This window comes from Carcharhinus amblyrhynchos, unplaced genomic scaffold (assembly GCF_965287045.1).
Source record: "Carcharhinus amblyrhynchos unplaced genomic scaffold, sCarAmb.v2.hapA scaffold_524, whole genome shotgun sequence".
Taxonomy (NCBI): Eukaryota; Metazoa; Chordata; class Chondrichthyes; order Carcharhiniformes; family Carcharhinidae; genus Carcharhinus; species Carcharhinus amblyrhynchos.
This window is the reverse complement of record NW_027650264.1, coordinates 97,708-120,801: the sequence shown is the minus strand read 5'-3', so window position 1 is coordinate 120,801 and position 23,094 is coordinate 97,708. Positions and strand designations below refer to the sequence as shown.

Genomic DNA, 23,094 nt, shown 5'->3' with positions numbered 1-23,094 from the left:
CCCCCACCCCCCCCCAAAAAGCCCCGTTTTCCCCCCCCACCCCACCCCCCCCCACCCCGCCTTCAAAATATGTCGCGTGGTCAAATGTGTGTGACCTGTCATAGTAAAGGGTGACTCAACCTTAGTTAGCGTTCGGGGGTGAGGTCAAAGTTCAGCTCGTCGCGACGGTCGATGCGCTCCATCCTTCTTCCTCCCCCCCTTAGGATGATGGCCGGGTTTCTTGGGGGTCGTTGGGGGGGTGGGGGGGTGAGTGGGGAGGTGGGGGGAAGGGGGGAAGAGGGAGGTGGGGGGGGCGTGCTATCTAGGCCTCGGCACAAGCTTTCGGGTTGCTCGTTGACTTGTTGGGGGTGGGGAGGGGAAGGCCCCCTCGTCCCCGTGCCAACTTGCTCCGTCTTTCAGTCCCGGGGCAGGGTGCTAGGCCGCACCCCCCAACCAGCACCACCCCCCCCCCCCACCCCAACCCAACCCAATTGTCTCCATCAGGCCTGGGTGGAATGGCCGCACCCCTGGGTTTGCCAACAGCGGTACCCGGCCTCCATGGCGGGCACCAGGACCACGACGCCAGTCGGCATGCCTTTGCCTTCCTTTGGAGTGACGGCCTCGGCAAAAGTGGAGGGGAGTTGGCCGAGGGGAGGGTAAAAGCGTCACATGAATGCAGATTGAGGTCCGGGTATGGTTGCTAGGCTGATGACATCACAACAGGGCAATCCCTGTTGCTACGCCAATGACATCACTATGCCAATGACATCACTATGCCAATGACATCACAACAGGGGAACACCTGTTGCTATGATGATGACATCACAACAGGACAACTCTTGTTGCTATGCCAATGACATCACTATGCCAATGACATCACAACAGGGGAACACCTGTTGCTATGATGATGACATCACAACAGGACAACTCTTGTTGCTACGCCAATGACATCACTATGTCAATGACATCACAACAGGGGAACACCTGTTGCTATGCCAATGGCATCACAACCGGACAATCTCTGTTGCTATGCCAATGGCATCACAACCGGACAATCCCTGTTGCTATGCCAATGGCATCACAACCGGACAATCTCTGTTGCTATGCCAATGGCATCACAACCGGACAATCTCTGTTGCTATGCCAATGGCATCACAACCGGACAATCTCTGTTGCTATGCCAATGGCATCACAACCGGACAATCCCTGTTGCTATGCCAATGGCATCACAACTGGACAATCCCTGTTGCTATGCCAATGGCACCACAACCGGACAATCCTTGTTGCTGTGCCAATGCCATCACAATTCCTGTCGCTAGACCCGTGATGTTACCACATCTCCACCTTTGACCCGGTTGCTATGATCAGAAAGGAGCCCAGCTCCTGCGACCTTTGCCCTCTCCCTCACCGGGCCTGGGACCTCTCCCTCAGAGGGGTTGGAGGATGAAGGCCTTGCCTTTAAACCAGGGCCTTATGGAAGGATCGGAAAGCTCAGTGAATCGGACAGTTGACCCTGAGCCAGAGCGCCCAAGGGGAGAACTTTATGGCTAGTTAAACTCAGCCGGGAGCTAGGAAAATGCCTGGGGAACAGCAGGACGTTGCTGTTCAACCCTGGAAAGGCCTCATAGGCCTCGACAACAAAAGCCTGAGTAAAGTAACTGGTACAATTCCCCTTGGACTGACCCGGGAGCGTTTGGGGGTGGGGTGGGGGTAACAATTTCCCACAGACTGGCCTGGGTGGGGAGGGGGGGGGGGCGGGGGGGGGGGGGCGGTTGCAGTGTAGGCCGGAATGGCCTGTCCCGGAATACAACGCCTTGAAAACAATTCCGGTGCAGACCCAGGTGGGATAAAACCCGGGAGCAGGCCTTGGGCCCACGTTAGGCCGAGGCGGAGGGCGGAGGGCGGAGGGCAGGAGCAAGGAGCAACGAAAACTTGACCACCGCGGCGAGTGACCTTTCACCTCACCCGCCATTTTGTTTTTTTTTTGCTGCTTTTTTGGGGTTTTTTTTTTCGTAACCAGGGTTCAGTTTTCCCTTTTTGAGACTACGACAGCAGCATGCAGACACCAAAATTGTCAAATGGTTTGAGCCGGCTGAATACCTTTTGTTGAATTGCTCCAACGGTTACCTTCAGAATGGTGAGAAAGAATCAACAGGTTGACGCACGAGGCACCCGCACCCGATCCGAAGACAGTGATTCTCATGGGGTCACCGCCAAAGAAGCCAATGTTCTCACTCAGCCAGCGCAAGGCCTGAATCTGATCGAGTAGGCCATAGTTACCCTTGGCAGCCATGTCTCCTGTGCTTAGGAAGCCTGAGAAAGGAAGGAGAGGAAGAGTTTACATAGAACGTAGAAGACTACAGCACAAACAGGCCCTTCGGCCCACAAGTTGCGCCGATCATATCCCTACCTACCAGGCCATAGAACTACCTGTAACTCCCAATCCCATTAAACCCCATGTATTCATCTTTTGAAAGACCCCAGCGAGTTCGCCTCCATCACCACCACCGATTCATAAGAACATAAGAAATAGGAGCAGGAGTAGGCCATCTAGCCCCTTCGAGCCTGCCCCGCCATTCAGTAAGATCATGGCTGATCTGTCGTGGCTCAGTTCCACATTCCCGCCCTCTCCCCATAACCCTTAATCCCCTCTCTTATCAAAAACCCATCAACCCGCGTCTTAAAAATATTTAGCGAGGCAGCCTCCACCACTTCAACGGGCAGAGAATTCCAGAGATTCACCACCCTTTGAGTGAAGAAGTTCCTCCTGAACTCCGTTCTAAACCGCCCCCCCTTTATCTTGAGGCTGTGCCCCCTAGTCCTACTGTCCTTTCTGAGCGGGAAGAGTCTCTCCACCTCTATCCTATCCATCCCATTCATCATCTTATACGTCTCAATGAGATCTCCCCTCATTCTTCTAAACTCTAACGAGTACAAGCCTAGTTTATTCAGCCTCTCCTCATAGCTCAACCCCCTCAACTCCGGTATCAGCCTAGTAAACCTCCTCTGCACTCCCTCCAAGGCCAAAATATCCTTGCGTAAGTACGGCGACCAAAACTGCACACAGTACTCCAGCTGCGGCCTCACCAATGCCCTATACAGCTGCAGCAAGACCTCCCTACTTTTATATTCAATCCCCCTCGCTATAAAGGCCAGCATCCCATTCGCCTTCCTGACCACCTGCTGCACCTGCAAGCTGGGTTTTTGCAACTCGTGCACAAGGATTCCACTCACTCACCACCCTCTGAGTGAAAAACTTACCCCTGACATCTCCTCTGTACCTGCTCCCCAGCACCTTAAACCTGTGTCCTCTCGTAGCGACCATTTCAGCCCTGGGAAATAGCCTCCGAGAATCCACCCTATCTATTCCTCTCAACGTCTTATAAACCTCTATCAGGTCGCCTCTCAACCTTCGTCTCTCCAGGGAGAAGAGTCCCAGCTCCCTCAACCTAACTTCATAAGGCATGCCTCCCAATCCAGGCAACATCCTTGTAAATCTCCTCTCCACCCTCTCAATAGCTTCCACATCCTTCCTGTAGTGAGGCGACCAGTTTGTTGTATGGGGAGGGCAACATCCGAGTGGTATTATCGCGAGACTGTTAATCTAGGAACTCCCCTCACGTTCTGGGGACCCAGGTTCAAATTCCCACCACAGCAAACGGTTTTCCCTTTAATCTCAGGTTGCGCCCACGGGTCCAAGTCTCTCCTACTAACCGAAATATCCCCCCCATGCTGACACTATAGTTAAGAAAGCCCCACCAACGCCTCTACTTTCTCAGAAGACTAAGGAAATTTGGGCATGTCCGCTACGACTCTCACCAACTTTTACAGATGCCCCATAGAAAGCATTCTTTCTGGTTGGATCACAGCTTGGTCTGGGCTCCTGCTCTGCCCAAGACCGCAAGGAACTACAAAAGGATTGTGAATGTAGCCCCCAATCCATCACACAAACCAGCCTCCCATCCATTGACTCTGTCTACACTTCCCGCTGCCTCGGGGAAAAGCAGCCAGCGTAACCAAGGACCCCACACACCCCGGACATTCTCTCTTCCACCTTCTTCCATCGGGAAAAAGATACAAAAGTCTGAGGTCCCGTACCGACCGACTCAAGAACAGCTTCTTCCCTGCTGCTGTCAGACTTTTGAATGGACCCACCTCGCATTCAGTTGATCTTTCTCTACACCCTAGCTATGACTGTAACACTACATTCTGCACCGTCTCCTTTCCTTCTCTATGAATGGTATGCTTTGTCTGTATAGTGCGCAAGAAACAATACTTTTCACTCTATCCCAATACATGTGACAATAATAAATCAAATCAAATCCTTCTCTCCTATGTACTCTATGAGCAGTATGCTTTGTCTGTATAGCGCACAAGAAACAATACTTTTCACTGTATCCCAATACACGTGACAATAATAAATCAAATCCTTCTCCTCTGTGTACTCTATGAACAGTATGCTTTGTCTGTATAGCACGCAAGAAACAATACTTTTCACTGTATCCCAATACATGTGACAATAATAAATCAAACCAAAGGATGTGATGTAAGTACTGATTAGGGGAGTTGGGGGGGGGGGCGAGTTAATTGCAATTTCACCACCCCCCCCCAAACACTTCCGCATTCCCCAGAAGAAGCCGTCACACATGCTGGAACTCATACATGTAACATGACGATTTCTACAGGGACATCCTCAAAGGCACCAGGTTCCCAAGGTACCGAGACCCCTGCCTACTCCGTCAAGTCATGGAGAAATCTATACCTTCACTGGGGCAGTGCACCTTGGTTCTGTAACCCTTAATTCCCCCTAGCTAACTAAAAGCTACCCAATCCAGATCTGAAATCCACAATTCAAACTGTCCAGACTCAAGGGTTGAGTGTTCATCACAGTGTCATGGGAGAGAGTGGCCCAGGAGAATTAGTTTGCGGATTGATCCAGGGCTATAGGGAGAGAGTGGGGCAGTGGGATTAGTTTGGGGATTGATACAGGGCTATGGGGAGAGAGCGGGGCAGTGGGATTAGTTTGGGATTGATACAGGGCTATGGGGAGAGAGTGGGGCAGTGGGATTAGTTTGGGGATTGATACAGGGCTATGGGGAGAGAGTGGGGCAGTGGGATTAGTTTGGGGATTGATACAGGGCTATGGGGAGAGAGTGGGGCAGTGGGATTAGTTTGGGGATTGATACAGGGCTATGGGGAGAGAGTGAGACAGTGGGATTAGTTTGGGGATTGATACAGGGCTATGGGGAGAGAGTGGGGCAGTGGGATTAGTTTGGGGATTGATACAGGGCTATGGGGAGAGAGCAGGGCAGTGGGATTAGTTTGGGATTGATACAGGGCTATGGGGAGAGAGTGGGGCAGTGGGATTAGTTTGGGGATTGATACAGGGCTATGGGGAGAGAGCGGGGCAGTGGGATTAGTTTGGGGATTGATACGGGGCTATGGGGAGAGAGCGGGGCAGTGGGATTAGTTTGGAGATTGATACAGGGCTATGGGGAGAGAGTGGGGCAGTGGGATTAGTTTGGGGATTGATACAGGGCTATGGGGAGAGAGCGGGGCAGTGGGATTAGTTTGGGGATTGATACAGGGCTATGGGGAGAGAGCAGGGCAGTGGGATTAGTTTGGGATTGATACAGGGCTATGGGGAGAGAGCGGGGCAGTGGGATTAGTTTGGGATTGATACAGGGCTATGGGGAGAGAGCGGGGCAGTGGGATTAGTTTGGGGATTACAGGGCTATGGGGAGAGAGTGGGGCAGTGGGATTAGTTTGGGGATTGATACAGGGCTATGGGGAGAGAGTGGGGCAGTGGGATTAGTTTGGGGATTGATACAGGGCTATGGGGAGAGAGTGGGGCAGTGGGATTAGTTTGGGGATTGATACAGGGCTATGGGGAGAGAGCAGGGCAGTGGGATTAGTTTGGGATTGATACAGGGCTATGGGGAGAGAGTGGGGCAGTGGGATTAGTTTGGGGATTGATACAGGGCTATGGGGAGAGAGCGGGGCAGTGGGATTAGTTTGGGGATTGATACGGGGCTATGGGGAGAGAGCGGGGCAGTGGGATTAGTTTGGAGATTGATACAGGGCTATGGGGAGAGAGTGGGGCAGTGGGATTAGTTTGGGGATTGATACAGGGCTATGGGGAGAGAGCGGGGCAGTGGGATTAGTTTGGGGATTGATACAGGGCTATGGGGAGAGAGCAGGGCAGTGGGATTAGTTTGGGATTGATACAGGGCTATGGGGAGAGAGCGGGGCAGTGGGATTAGTTTGGGATTGATACAGGGCTATGGGGAGAGAGCGGGGCAGTGGGATTAGTTTGGGGATTACAGGGCTATGGGGAGAGAGTGGGGCAGTGGGATTAGTTTGGGGATTGATACAGGGCTATGGGGAGAGAGTGGGGCAGTGGGATTAGTTTGGGGATTGATACAGGGCTATGGGGAGAGAGCGGGGCAGTGGGATTAGTTTGGAGATTGATACAGGGCTATGGGGAGAGAGTGGGGCAGTGGGATTAGTTTGGGGATTGATACAGGGCTATGGGGAGAGAGTGGGGCAGTGGGATTAGTTTGGGGATTGATACAGGGCTATGGGGAGAGAGTGGGGGCAGTGGGATTAGTTTGGGGATTGATACAGGGCTATGGGGAGAGAGTGGGGCAGTGGGATTAGTTTGGGGATTGATACAGGGCTATGGGGAGAGAGCGGGGCAGTGGGATTAGTTTGGGATTGATACAGGGCTATGGGGAGAGAGCGGGGCAGTGGGATTAGTTTGGGATTGATACAGGGCTATGGGGAGAGAGTGGGGCAGTGGGGTTAGTTTGGGGATTGATACAGGGCTATGACAAGAGAGCGGGGCAGTGGGATTAGTTTGGGGATTGATACAGGGCTATGGGGAGAGAGCGGGGGCAGTGGGATTAGTTTGGGATTGATACAGGGCTATGGGGAGAGAGTGGGGCAGTGGGGTTAGTTTGGGGATTGATACAGGGCTATGGGGAGAGAGTGGGGCAGTGGGATTAGTTTGGGGATTGATACAGGGCTATGGGGAGAGAGTGGGGCAGTGGGGTTAGTTTGGGGATTGATACAGGGCTATGGGGAGAGAGTGGGGCAGTGGGATTAGTTTGGGATTGATACAGGGCTATGGGGAGAGAGTGGGGGCAGTGGGATTAGTTTGGGGATTGATACAGGGCAATGGGGAGAGAGTGGGGCAGTGGGATTAGTTTGGGGATTGATACAGGGCTATGGGGAGAGAGTGGGGGCAGTGGGATTAGTTTGGGGATTGATACAGGGCAATGGGGAGAGAGTGGGGCAGTGGGATTAGTTTGGGATTGATACAGGGCTATGGGGAGAGAGTGGGGCAGTGGGGTTAGTTTGGGGATTGATACAGGGCTATGGGGAGAGAGTGGGGCAGTGGGATTAGTTTGGGGATTGATACAGGGCTATGGGGAGAGAGTGGGGCAGTGGGGTTAGTTTGGGGATTGATACAGGGCAATGGGGAGAGAGTGGGGCAGTGGGGTTAGTTTGGGGATTGATACAGGGCTATGGGGAGAGAGTGGGGCAGTGGGATTAGTTTGGGGATTGATACAGGGCTATGGGGAGAGAGTGGGGCAGTGGGGTTAGTTTGGGGATTGATACAGGGCTATGGGGAGAGAGTGGGGCAGTGGGATTAGTTTGGGGATTGATACAGGGTTATGGGGAAATCGCCAAAAATAGTGAGATTGGTTTGGGATTATCCTGGATCAAATCAACATGAACTGCCTTCCCTGAATGGCCCCTGTTTATGCAGTAAACCATTATCTGTTGTTAGTCTGTGATTCTGAGTGCATCTCTGGAGGTGTGTGGGAATCCTGAAGTCCCCCCCCACCGACTGCGGATAAAGAAATCCATGTCTTTTCCAAGATGTTAGCCTTGGAGAATTGTAAGGAACAAAGCAAGTTCTGCAAACACTGGACTCAGCAGTTGTAGATAATTGGAGTAATAATTCCTGCTGACACCATGGCTCTGCATCCAATTTGCCCCTTAGTGTCCAAAGATGTGCGGGTTAGGTGGATTGGCCATGCTAAATTGTCCCTTAGTGTCCAAAGATGTGTAGGTTAGGTGGATTGGCCATGCTAAATTGCCCCTTAGTGTCCAAAGATGTGCAGGTTAGGCGGATTGGCCATGCTAAATTGCCCCTTAGTGTCAAAGATGTGCAGGTTAGGCGGATTGGCCATGCTAAATTGCCCCTTAGTGTCCAAAGATGTGTAGGTTAGGCGGATTGGCCATGCTAAATTGTCCCTTAGTGTCCAAAGATGTGTAGGTTAGGTGGATTGGCCATGCTAAATTGTCCCTTAGTGTCCAAAGATGTGCAGGTTAGGTGGATTGGCCGTGCTAAATTGTCCCTTAGTGTCCAAAGATGTGTAGGTTAGGTGGATTGGCCATGCTAAATTGTCCCTTAGTGTCCAAAGATGTGTAGGTTAGGTGGATTGGCCATGCTAAATTGCCCCTTAGTGTCCAAAGATGTGTAGGTTAGGTGGATTGGCCATGCTAAATTGTCCCTTAGTGTCCAAAGATGTGTAAGTTAGGTGGATTGGCCATGCTAAATTGTCCCTTAGTGTCCAAAGATGTGTAGGTTAGGTGGATTGGCCGTGCTAAATTGTCCCTTAGTGTCCAAAGATGTGTAGGTTAGGTGGATTGGCCGTGCTAAATTGTCCCTTAGTGTCCAAAGATGTGTAGGTTAGGTGGATTGGCCGTGCTAAATTGTCCCTTAGTGTCCAAAGATGTGTAGGTTAGGTGGATTGGCCATGCTAAATTGTCCCTTAGTGTCCAAAGATGTGCAGGTTAGGTGGATTGGCCATGCTAAATTGTCCCTTAGTGTCCAAAGATGTGCAGGTTAGGTGGATTGGCCATGCTAAATTGTCCCTTAGTGTCCAAAGATGTGTAGGTTAGGTGGATTGGCCGTGCTAAATTGTCCCTTAGTGTCCAAAGATGTGTAGGTTAGGTGGATTGGCCATGCTAAATTGTCCCTTAGTGTCCAAAGATGTGCAGGTTAGGTGGATTGGCCATGCTAAATTGTCCCTTAGTGTCCAAAGATGTGCAGGTTAGGTGGATTGGCCATGCTAAATTGCCCCTTAGTGTCCAAAGATGTTCAGGTTGGGTGGATTGGCCATGCTAAATTGCCCCTTAGTGTCCAAAGATGTGCAGGTTAGGTGGATTGGCCATGATGAATGTATGGGTTTACAGGGATAGGACACAGGGGTAGATCTGGGCAAGAAGCTCTTTTGGACAGTCGGTGCAGGCCCAATGGGCCAAATGGCCTCCTTTTGCCCTGTAGGAAGTCTATGGATTGTCTGATGAGGTCTGTTCAGCACAGCTCTACAGAAGCCAATTTTCCCATTGGTCTTGTGATATTATCGCTTGATTATTAATCCAGAAACTCAACAAATGTTCTGGGGGACCTGGGTTCAAATCCCGCCATGGCAGATGGTGGAATTTGAATTCAATAAAAAATATCTAGGATTAAGAATCCACTGATGATTGTGAAACCATTGTCGATTGTCGGAAAAACACATCTGGTTCAATGTCCTTTAGGGAAGGAAATCTGCCATCCTTATTCGGTCTGGCCTACACGTGAATCCAGAGCCTCAGCAATTGGTTGACTCTCAACTGCCCTCCAAGGGCAACTAGGGATGGGCACTATGTGCTGGCGCAGCCAGTGACACCAACATTCCCTTGCATGGATAAAAATAAAGGCCAGAATTTTCCAGGTCCGGTATGCCACACAAATGCTGCTAGCAGCGGGACTGGAGAATCCCAACCCTGGGCGAGATTGGAGAATCCCAGGCCCAGGCGAGGCTGGAGGATCCCAATCCCGGGCGAGGATGGAGAATTCCAGTCCCTGGGTGAGACAGGAGAATCCCAGCCCTGGGCGAGACTGGAGAATCCTGGCCCCAGGTGAGACAGGAGAATCCCAGCACCGAGCTAGTTCGGAGAATCCCAACACCAGGTGAGACTGGAGAATCCCAGCCCCAGGTGTGTTCAGAGAATCCCAGCCCTGGGCAAGACTGGAGAATCCTGGCCCCAGGCGAGACTGGAGAATTCCAGCCTTGTGTGAGACTAGTGAATCCCAGTCCTGGGTGAGACTGGAAAATTCCAGCCCCGGGCGAAACTGGAGAATCCCAGCCCTGGGCGAGTCTGGAGAATCCCAGCCCTGGGCGAGACTGGAGAATCCCAGCCCTGGACGAGACTGGAGAATCCCAGCCCTGGGTGAGGCTAGTGAATCCCAGTCCTGGGTGAGACTGGAAATTTCCAGCCCCGGGCGAGACTGGAGAATCCCAGCCCTGGGCAAGACTGGAGAATCCCAGCCCTGGGTGAGACTGGAGAATCCCAGCCCTGGGCAAGACTGGAGAATCCCAGCCCTGGGCGGGACTGGAGAATCCCAGCCCTGGGCGGGACTGGAGAATCCCAGCCCTGGGCGAGACTGGAGAATCCTGGGCCAAAGATTCTCCGGACTTCCCTGCCAGATTTATGAGTACAGCCCACTCTGCTACAAGTGGAGATATCTGGGAGACTCCTGTCAGCAGACTAATCCCGCAGGAAGAGGGAATTTGTGCGAGGGTTGTAGAGAAAGGACAAAATCCAATTTAGGCTAAAGTTTCAAACTTAAAAATTCAACTGGGGAAAGTTCCAGCTTCAGCTGGCGGCAAATTGATTGAGGCTAAATGAATTGGCAGACAAATCAGCAACTGATTAAAGAGATCTCTACAAAGAATCAATGTCTCTCTCTCTCTCTGTGTCTCTCTCTTTCTTTGTCTCTCTCTCTGTCTCTCCGTCTCTCTAGCTCTCTCTGTCTCACTATCTCTCTCTCTGTCCCTCCCTCTCTGTCTCTCTCTATATCCCTCTCTCTGTCTCTGTCTATCTCTCTCTCTCTTTCTCTGTCTCTCTGTCTCTGTCTCTCTCTGTCTCTGTCTCTCTCTCTGTCTCTCCCTCTCTGTCTCTGTCTCTCTCTATCTCCGTCTCTCTGTCTCTCTCTCTCTCTCTCGATCTCTCTCTCTCTATCTCTCTCTGTCTCTGTCTCTCTCTGTCTCTCCCTCTCTGTCTCTGTCTCTGTCTCTCTCTATCTCCGTCTCTCTGTCTCTCTCTCTCTAGATCTCTCTCTCTCTATCTCTCTCTGTCTCTCTCTGTCCCTCCCTCTCTGTCTCTCTCTCTATATCCCTCTCTCTGTCTCTGTCTATCTCTCTGTCTCTTTCTCTTTCTCTCTCTCTCTTTCTCTGTCTCTCCCTCTCTGTCACTCTCTGTCTCTGTCTCTCTGTCTCTCCCTCTCTGTCTCTGTCTCTCTCTATCTCCGTCTCTCTGTCTCTCTCTCTCTCTCTCGATCTCTCTCTCTCTATCTCTCTCTGTCTCTGTCTCTCTCTGTCTCTCCCTCTCTGTCTCTCCCTCTCTGTCTCTCTGTCTCTCTCTCTCTCTATCTCCGTCTCTCTGTCTCTCTCTCTCTAGATCTCTCTCTCTCTATCTCTCTCTGTCTCTCTCTGTCCCTCCCTCTCTGTCTCTCTCTATATCCCTCTCTCTGTCTCTGTCTATCTCTCTGTCTCTTTCTCTTTCTCTCTCTCTCTTTCTCTGTCTCTCCCTCCCTGTCTCTGTCTCTCTCTATCTCCGTCTCTCTCTCTCGATCTCTCTCTCTCTATCTCTCTCTGTCTCTGTCACTCTCTGTCCCTCCCTCTCTGTCTCTCTCTATATCTCTCCCTCTCTGTCTCTCTCTATATCTCTCTCTCTCTGTCTCTCTCTATATCTCTCTCTCTCTGTCTCTCCCTCTCTGTCTCTGTCTCTCTCTATCTCCGTCTCTCTCTCTCTCTCGATCTCTCTCTCTCTATCTCTCTCTGTCTCTGTCTCTCTCTGTCCCTCCCTCTCTGTCTCTCTCTATATCTCTCCCTCTCTGTCTCTCTCTATATCTCTCTCTCTCTGTCTCTCTCTATATCTCTCTCTCTCTGTCTCTCCCTCTCTGTCTCTGTCTCTCTCTATCTCCGTCTCTCTCTCTCTCTCGATCTCTCCCTCTCTATCTCTCTCTGTCTCTGTCTCTCTCTTTCTCTCTCTCTCTGTCTCTCTCTCTGTCTCTCTCTCTCTGTCTCTCTCTGTCTCTCTCTCTGTCCCTCCCTCTCTGTCTCTCTCTATATCCCTCTCTCTCTGTCTCTCTCTCTGTCTCTCTCTGTCTCTCTCTGTCTCTCACGTAGACGGGGGCTGAGGAAGTGGGAGAGAGATGTGAAGAAGGAGGAGGATGGAATCAAATAAGTCCTCAGTGATTCTCTCTGTTGCTCTGGGTAAATTTCAGTGTCTTCTCACCCTGATGCTGAAGGAACACTCACTGAACAGGGGGAGCTCCTTGAAAATATACATCAGCGGGCAACCTTTCCCCCAAAGGTAGACAGCTGATTCCACTGTCACACCCGCTGGCTCAGACCACTGATAAACAAGGCCAGAATAAATCACCCTTCAAGCTTTCCCCTCCAAATCCACTTCATCACACACTGAGTAACCACATCCAAACTCAGACCATCACACACCCCAAACAGATAAACACACACAGGTACGGTCCACTTCCACAGAATGTTTGGTGGCATGGTGGTTAGCACTGCTGTCTCAACAGCGCCAGGGTCGATTCCCGGCTCGGGTCACTGTCTGCACAGTCTCCCCGTGTCTGCGTGGGTTTCCTCCGGGTGCTCCGGTTTCCTCCCACACCACAAAGATGTGCGGATGAGGTGGACTAGTCATGCTAAATTGTCCAAAGATGTGCGGGTTAGGTGGATTGGCCATGCTAAATTGCCTCTTAGTGTCCAAACATGTGTAGGTTAGATGGATTGGCCATGCTAAATTGACCCTTAGTGTCCAAAGATGTGTAGGTTAGGTGGATTGGCCATGCTAAATTGCCTCTTAGTGTCCAAAGATGTGTAGGTTAGATGGATTGGCCATGCTAAATTGACCCTTAGTGTCCAAAGATGTGTAGGTTAGGTGGATTGGCCATGCTAAATTGCCCCTTAGTGTCCAAAGATGTGCGGGTTAGGTGGATTGGCCATGCTAAATTGACCCTTAGTGTCCAAAGATGTGTAGGTTAGGTGGATTGGCCATGCTAAATTGTCCCTTAGTATCCAAAGATGTGCAGGTTAGGTGGATTGGCCATGCTAAATTGACCCTTAGTGTCCAAAGATGTGTAGGTTAGGTGGATTGGTCATGCTAAATTGTCCCTTAGTATCCAAAGATGTGCAGGTTAGGTGGATTGGCCATGCTAATTTGACCCTTAGTGTCCAAAGATGTGTAGGTTAGGTGGATTGGTCATGCTAAATTGACCCTTAGTGTCCAAAGATGTGCAGGTTAGGTGGATTGGCCATGCTAAATTGCCCCTTACTGTCCAAAGATGTGCAGGTTAGGTGGATTGGCCATGCTAAATTGACCCTTAGTGTCCAAAGATGTGTAGGTTAGGTGGATTGGCCATGCTAAATTGGCCCTTAGTGTCCAAAGATGTGTAGGTTAGGTGGATTGGTCATGCTAAATTGCCCCTTACTGTCCAAAGATGTGTAGGTTAGGTGGATTGGCCATGCTAAATTGCCCCTTACTGTCCAAAGATGTGTAGGTTAGGTGGATTGGCCATGCTAAATTGTCCCTTAGTATCCAAAGATGTGCAGGTTAGGTGGATTGGCCATGCTAAATTGTCCCTTAGTATCCAAAGATGTGCAGGTTAGGTGGATTGGCCATGCTAAATTGACCCTTAGTGTCCAAAGATGTGTAGGTTAGGTGGATTAGCCATGCTAAATTGACCCTTAGTGTCCAAAGATGTGTAGGTTAGGTGGATTGGCCATGCTGAATTACCCCTTAGTGTCCAAAGATGTGCAGGTTAGGTGGGTTGGCCATGCTAAATTGCCCCTTAGTGTCCAAAGATGTGTAGGTTAGGTGGATTAGCCATGCTAAATTGCCCCTTAGTGTACAAAGATGTGTAGGTTAGGTGGATTGGCCATGCTAAATTGCCGCTAAATGTCTAAAGATGTGTGGGTTAGGAGGATTGGCCATGCTAAATTGCCCCTTAGTATAAGGGGGTTTAGCGGAGTAAATATTTGGGGCTGTGGGGTGAGGGCCTGGGTAGGATTGTAGTTGGTGCAGGCTTGATGGGCCAAATGGCCTCCTTCCGCACTGTAGGGATTCTATGACCCCCCCCCCCCACAATGTGCAACCTCCACACAGTGACCCGAGCCGAGAATCGAACCTGGGTCCCTGGCGCTGTGAGGCAGCAGTGCTAACCACTAGGCCAGAGATCTTTCTCCACTTCCTCCGTCAAAACGGGACAGGAGTCACGTGGAGGCCCTGACTGAAAGGGCTGACTTGTGCCATTCCTACAGGTGGGCATCAGTGGGGGGGGGTGATGTGCCCTTATAATGACAACCACCATGTCGTTAAGGACCCACTGCTTTGCCCGTTCCCCCAACGGAAGTCAGTGCAGGTCCCTGAGAAGTTACTTCTTCGCCTCTCAGGAAGGGCAGTCCTCAATCTTCTATACCCTTCTATAGAGGAGGAAGTTGAGAAGATAGTACAGGAATTTCTGTGGAACAAAGAATCCTTGTCCACAGGTTTCGGAAGACAGAAGGGTCTGTTAGTAGGCTGGTGAGAAAAGGCACGTGGAACATTTACCTTTCTCAATCGAGGCTGAGATTACTAAAGCAAGGAAGGTGAGGAGTTGTATCGAACGAAGGTGAGGCCACAGCTGGAGTACTGTATGCAGTTCTGGTCACCACATTATAGGAAGGACATGATTGTACTCACTGACGTACACACACACACACTCGCTCGCACGCACACACGCTCGCATGTACACTCGCTTGCGCGCACACGCTCGTACACACATACACAAGCTCACAAGCTCGCACACACACACGTTCACACACACACATGCTCACACACACACACACTCGCTCAAACTCATGCACACACTCGCTCACACACACTCGCTCACACTCACACACTCATTCATACTCACACTCAGACACACACTTACTCACACACACACACTCGGTCACACACATACTCGCTCACACATACTTGCTCACACACACACTCGCTCACACACACACACACTCGCGCACACACACACACACTCACGCACACACACACACTCGCGCACACACACACACACTCACGCACACACACACACTCGCGCACACACACACACACTCGCGCACACACACACACACTCACGCACACACACACACTCGCGCACACACACACACACTCACGCACACACACACAATCGCGCACACACACACTCGCGCACACACACACACTCACACACACACACAATCGCGCACACACACACACACTCACGCACACACACAATCGCGCACACACACACACAATCGCGCACACACACACACTCGCGCACACACACACTCACACACACACACTTGCGCACACACACACACACTCGCGCACACACACACTCGCGCACACACACACACTCTCACACACACACTCGCGCACACACACACACTCGCACACACACACACTCGTGCACACACACTCGCGCACACACACACACTTGCGCGCGCACACACACACACACTCGTGCACACACACACACGCTCGCACGCACACGCTCGCACGCACACTCGCTCGCACACACACTCACTCACACTCACACACTCATTCATACTCACACTCACTCACAATCACACACTCAGACACACACTCGCTCATACACACACACACACACTCATACACACACACACACACACACACACTCGTACACACACACACACTCATACACACACACTCTCACACAGGCTCACTCACACACACAGGCTCATTCACACACACAGGCTCACTCACTCACTCACACACACACGCTCACATACATACACACTCAGATATTCACACACACACGCGCACTCACACACACACGCGCACTCACACACACACGCGCACTCACACACACACGCGCACTCACACACACACGCGCACTCACACGCTCACATACATATACACTCAGATATTCACACACACACACACACTCACACACACGCATAGATACCATCATCCCCTTGATTTTCAATGACATAACGATTGCTAAATCCCCACTGTCAACATCCTGGGGGTTACCATGGACCAGAAACTGAACTGGGACCCAGCCGTGTAAACACTGTGTCTACCAGAGCAGGTCAGAGGCTGGGAATCCTGTGGAGAGTAACTCACCTCCTGACTCCCCCCCCAAAGCCTGTCCACCATCTACAAGGACACAAGTCAGGAGTGTGATGGAATACTCCCCACTTGCCTGGATGGGTGCGGCTCCCAACAACACTCGAGAAGCTCGACACCATCCAGGACAAAGCAGTTCCCATTTGATTGGCACCCTATCCAAAAACACCCACTCCCCCCACCACCGATGGCAGCTGTGTGTACCATCTACAAGATTCAGCGACTCACCAAGGCTCCTTAGACAGCACCTTCCAAACCCACCACCTCTACCATCTAGAAGGACAAGGGCAGCAGATACCCGGGGAACACCCCACCGCCACCTGGAGGTTCCCCCTCCGAGTCACTCACCATCCCGACTGGGAGACACACATAATCACTCACTCCAGCAGTTATCGATTTCCCAGACAGGACATGTTACAAAACAAGGAGACGATTACACACCGCATCGCCACTGGGAACTGAGAACACATCAGATCAGTACCCAGTAAGCTCAAATTACTGCCAATTAAAACAAAATGGAACGCAGTTTACACAATAATGCCCACAGCCACAGCAAAAACACAGAGGCCAGAGAAATCCTGAAAAAAACAATACATCTCTCACTGTAACACTCTGATATATCCCACACCCCCCTCACTGTAACACTCTGATATATCCCACACCGCCCTCACTGTAACACTCTGATATACCCCACACCCCTCACTGTAACACTCTGATATACCCCACACCCCTCACTGTAACACTCTGATATACCCCACACCCCTCTCTGTAACACTCTGATATATCCCACACCCCCCTCACTGTAACACTCTGATATATCCCACACCCCCCTCACTGTAACACTCTGATATATCCCACACACCCCTCACTGTAACACTCTGATATATCCCACACCCCCCTCACTGTAACACTCTGATATATCCCACACCCCCCTCACTGTAACACTCTGATATATCCCACACCCCCCTCACTGTAACACTCTGATATATCCCACACCCCCCTCACTGTAACACTCTGATATATCCCACACCCCTCACGGTAACACTCTGATATATCCCACACCCCTCACTGTAACACTCTGATATATCCCACACACCACTCACTGTAACACTCTGATATATCCCACACCCCCCTCACTGTAACACTCTGATATATCCCACACCCCCCTCACTGTAACACTCTGATATATCCCACACCCCCCTCACTGTAACACTCTGATATATCCCACACCCCTCACGGTAACACTCTGATATATCCCACACCCCTCACTGTAACACTCTGATATATCCCACACCCCCCTCACTGTAACACTCTGATATATCCCACACCCCCCTCACTGTAACACTCTGATATACCCCACACCCCTCACTGTAACACTCTGATATATCCCACACCCCTCACTGTAACACTCTGATATATCCCACACCCTCCTCACTGTAACACTCTGATATACCCCACACCCCTCACTGTAACACTCTGATATATCCCACACCCCTCACTGTAACACTCTGATATATCCCACACCCCCCTCACTGTAACACTCTGATATACCCCACACCCCTCACTGTAACACTCTGATATATCCCACACCCCTCACTGTAACACTCTGATATATCCCACACCCTCCTCACTGTAACACTCTGATATACCCCACACCCCTCACTGTAACACTCTGATATATCCCACACCCCTCACTGTAACACTCTGATATATCCCACACCCCCCTCACTGTAACACTCTGATATATCCCACACCCCCCTCACTGTAACACTCTGATATATCCCACACCCCCTCACTGTAACACTCTGATATATCCCACACCCCCTTCACTGTAACACTCTGATATACCCCACACCCCTCACTGTAACACTCTGATATATCCCACACCCCCCTCACTGTAACACTCTGATATACCCCACACCCCTCACTGTAACACTCTGATATATCCCACACCCCTCACTGTAACACTCTGATATATCCCACACCCCCCTCACTGTAACACTCTGATATATCCCACACCCCCCTCACTGTAACACTCTGATATATCCCACACCCCCTCACTGTAACACTCTGATATATCCCACACCCCCTTCACTGTAACACTCTGATATACCCCACACCCCTCACTGTAACACTCTGATATATCCCACACCCCCCTCACTGTAACACTCTGATATATCCCACACCCCCCTCACTGTAACACTCTGATATATCCCACACCCCTCACTGTAACACTCTGATATATCCCACACCCCCCTCACTGTAACACTCTGATATATCCCACACCCCCTCACTGTAACACTCTGATATATCCCACACCCCCTTCACTGTAACACTCTGATATACCCCACACCCCTCACTGTAACGCTCTGATATATCCCACACCCCTCACTGTAACACTCTGATATATCCCACACCCCCTCACTGTAACACTCTGATATATCCCACACCCCCTTCACTGTAACACTCTGATATATCCCACACCCCTCACTGTAACACTCTGATATATCCCACACCCCCTTCACTGTAACACTCTGATATATCCCACACCCCCTTCACTGTAACACTCTGATATACCCCACACCCTTCACTGTAACACTCTGATATATCCCACATCCCTCACTGTAACACTCTGATATATCCCACACCCCTCACTGTAACACTCTGATATACCCCACACCCCTCACTGTAACACTCTGATATATCCCACATCCCTCACTGTAACACTCTGATATACCCCACACCCCCCTCACTGTAACACTCTGATATACCCCACACCCCTCACTGTAACACTCTGATATATCCCACACCCCTCACTGTAACACTCTGATATATCCCACACCCCTCACTGTAACACTCTGATATATCCCACACCCCCTCACTGTAACACTCTGATATATCCCACACCCCTCACTGTGACACTCTGATATATCCCACACCCCTCACTGTAACACTCTGATATATCCCACACCCCCTCACTGTAACACTCTGATATATCCCACACCCCCCTCACTGTAACACTCTGATATACCCCACACCCCTCACTGTAACACTCTGATATATCCCACACACCTCACTGTAACACTCTGATATATCCCACACCCCTCACTGTAACACTCTGATATATCCCACACCCCCTCACTGTAACACTCTGATATACCCCACACCCCTCACTGTAACACTCTGATATATCCCACACCCCTCACTGTAACACTCTGATATACCCCACACCCCTCACTGTAACACTCTGATATATCCCACACCCCTCACTGTAACACTCTGATATACCCCACACCCCTCGCTGTAACACTCTGATATATCCCACACCCCTCACTCTAACACTCTGATATACCCCACACCCCTCACTGTAACACTCTGATATATCCCACACCCCTCACTGTAACACTCTGATATATCCCACACCCCTCACTGTAACACTCTGATATACCCCACACCCCTCACTGTAACACTCTGATATACCCCACACCCCCCTCACTGTAACACTCTGATATAACCCACACCCCCCTCACTGTAACACTCTGATATATCCCACACCCCCCTCACTGTAACACTCTGATATACCCCACACCCCTCACTGTAACACTCTGATATACCCCACACCCCTCACTGTAACACTCTGATATACCCCACACCCCTCACTGTAACACTCTGATATACCCCACACCCCTCACTGTAACACTCTGATATACCCCACACCCCCCTCACTGTAACACTCTGATATAACCCACACCCCCCTCACTGTAACACTCCGATATAACCCACAACCCCCTCACTGTAACACTCTGATATACCCACACCCCTCACTGTAACACTCTGATATACCCCACACCCCTCACTGTAACACTCTGATATACCCCACACCCCCCTCACTGTAACACTCTGATATATCCCACACCCCCCTCACTGTAACACTCTGATATACCCCACACCCCTCACTGTAACACTCTGATATACCCCACACCCCCCTCACTGTAACACTCTGATATATCCCACCCCCCTCACTGTAACACTCTGATATATCCCACCCCCCTCACTGTAACACTCTGATATATCCCACACCCCCCTCACTGTAACACTCTGATATATCCCACACCCCTCACTGTAACACTCTGATATATCCCACACCCCCCTCACTGTAACACTCTGATATATCCCACCCCCCTCACTGTAACACTCTGATATACCCCACACCCCCCTCACTGTAACACTCTGATATATCCCACACCCCTCACGGTAACACTCTGATATATCCCACACCCCTCACTGTAACACTCTGATATACCCCACACCCCTCACTGTAACACTCTGATATATCCCACACCCCTCACTGTAACACTCTGATATATCCCACACCCCTCACTGTAACACTCTGATATATCCCACACCCCTCACTGTAACACTCTGATATACCCCACACCCCTCACTGTAACACTCTGATATATCCCACACCCCTCACTGTAACACTCTGATATACCCCACACCCCTCACTGTAACACTCTGATATACCCCACACCCCTCACTGTAACACTCTGATATACCCCACACCCCTCACTGTAACACTCTGATATACCCCACACCCCTCACTGTAACACTCTGATATACCCCACACCCCTCACTGTAACACTCTGATATACCCCACACCCCTCACTGTAACACTCTGATATACCCACACCCCTCACTGTAACACTCTGATATACCCACACCCCTCACTGTAACACTCTGATATACCCCACACCCCTCACTGTAACACTCTGATATATCCCAAACCCCTCACTGTAACACTCTGATATACCCATATACCCTACGATGCTCACTATTTGCCTGCCCACCCCCAATGGGGAGCTATATTCAGATTTGCGGATTGCTTTTTGTGTTCAGGTGGGTAGTGATTGTGAAGACATTATATAACACTATGCCTTAGCTCACACTGGGTATAAATACTCCTCAATGTCATTCAACACGGGGAGCTAATTTAGAAAAACGTTTAGCAGGGCAGGCATCATTCTTGGCTAATGATGGAAGTTATTATCAGATTTTAATTTTTCACACTTTTATAAATATATCTGGGAGTGAGTAATTGTCTTGGTAGCTAATGGATTCACCCTCATATTGCACTTAGCAATCAAACTGTGGAAATGCATTTCGATTCCAGTCTGTAACTCACACCTGGGTATCTGTTATTCTATATCTAAACCACCCTGAACCCCTCGATTAGATTCCAGTCTGTAACTCACTCCCGGGTATCTGTTATTCTATATCTAAACCACCCTGAACCCCTCGATTAGATTCCAGTCTGTAACTCACTCCCGGGTATCTGTTATTCTATATCTAAACCACCCCGAACCCCTCGATTAGATTCCAGTCTGTAACTCACACCTGGGTATCTGTTATTCTATATCTAAACCACCCCGAACCCCTCGATTAGATTCCAGTCTGTAACTCACACCTGGGTATCTGTTATTCTATATCTAAACCACCCCGAACCCCTCGAATAGATTCCAGTCTGTAACTCACTCCCGGGGACCTGTTATTCTATATCTAAACCACCCTCAACTCCTCGATTAGATTCCAGTCTGTAACTCACTCCCGGGGACCTGTTATTCTATATCTAAACCACCCCGAACCCCTCGATTAGATTCCAGTCTGTAACTCACTCCCGGGTATCTGTTATTCTATATATAAACCACCCCGAACCCCTCGATTAGATTCCAGTCTGTAACTCACTCCCGGGTATCTGTTATTCGATATATAAACCACCCCGAACCCCTCGATTAGATTCCAGTCTGTAATTCACTCCCGGGTATCTGTTATTGTATATATAAACCACCCCGAACCCCTCGATTAGATTCCAGTGTGTAACTCACTCCCGGGTATCTGTTATTCTATATCTAAACCACCCCGAACCCCTCGATTAGATTCCAGTCTGTAACTCGCTCCCGGGTATCTGTTATTCTATATATAAACCACCCCGAACCCCTCGATTAGATTCCAGTCTGTAACTCACTCCCGGGTATCTGTTATTCTATATCTAAACCACCCAGAACCCCTCGATTAGATTCCAGTCTGTAACTCACACCTGGGTATCTGTTATTCTATATATAAACCACCCCGAACCCCTCGATTAGATTCCAGTCTGTAACTCACCACGGGTATCTGTTATTCTATATATAAACCACCCCGAACCCCTCGATTAGATTCCAGTCTGTAATTCACTCCCGGGTATCTGTTATTCTATACATAAACCATCCCGAACCCCTCGATTAGATTCCAGTCTGTAACTCACTCCCGGGTATCTGTTATTCTATATATAAACCACCCCGAACCCCCCGATTAGATTCCAGTCTGTAACTCACTCCCGGGTATCTGTTATTCTGTATATAAACCACCCCGAACCCCTCGATTAGATTCCAGTCTGTAACTCACTCCCGGGTATCTGTTATTCTTTATATAAACCACCCCGAACCCCTCGATCAGATTCCAGTCTGTAACTCACTCCCGGGTATCTGTTATTCTGTATATAAACCACCCCGAACCCCTCGATTAGATTCCAGTCTGTAACTCACTCCCGGGTATCTGTTATACTGTATATAAACCACCCCGAACCCCTCGATTAGATTCCAGTCTGTAACTCACTCCCGGGTATCTGTTATTCTATATATAAACCACCCTGAACCCCTCGATTAGATTCCAGTGTGTAACTCACTCCCGGGTACCTGTTATTCTATACATAAACCACCCCGAACCCCTCGATTAGATTCCAGTCCGTAACTCACTCCCGGGTATCTGTTATTCTATATATAAACCACCCCGAACCCCCCGATTAGATTCCAGTCTGTAACTCACTCCCGGGTATCTGTTATTCTATATATAAACCACCCCGAACCCCTCGATTAGATT

At 50.1% G+C, this 23,094-nt stretch overlaps 1 protein-coding gene across 1 annotated transcript in view; it reads right to left on the bottom strand.

Annotated features, from left to right (window-relative positions):
* Positions 1-2,106: 2,106 nt before the first annotated feature.
* LOC145339540 (neuroligin-2-like) overlaps positions 2,107-23,094 on the bottom strand; it is a gene marked incomplete at its 3' end in the record, with an annotated part of 64,277 nt that continues 43,289 nt past the window's right edge. Inside the window, exon 5 of the mRNA XM_080184019.1 lies at positions 2,107-2,292. Within this exon, the coding sequence (XP_080040145.1) occupies positions 2,107-2,292 (186 nt within the window). The remainder of the gene's footprint in view (positions 2,293-23,094) is intronic.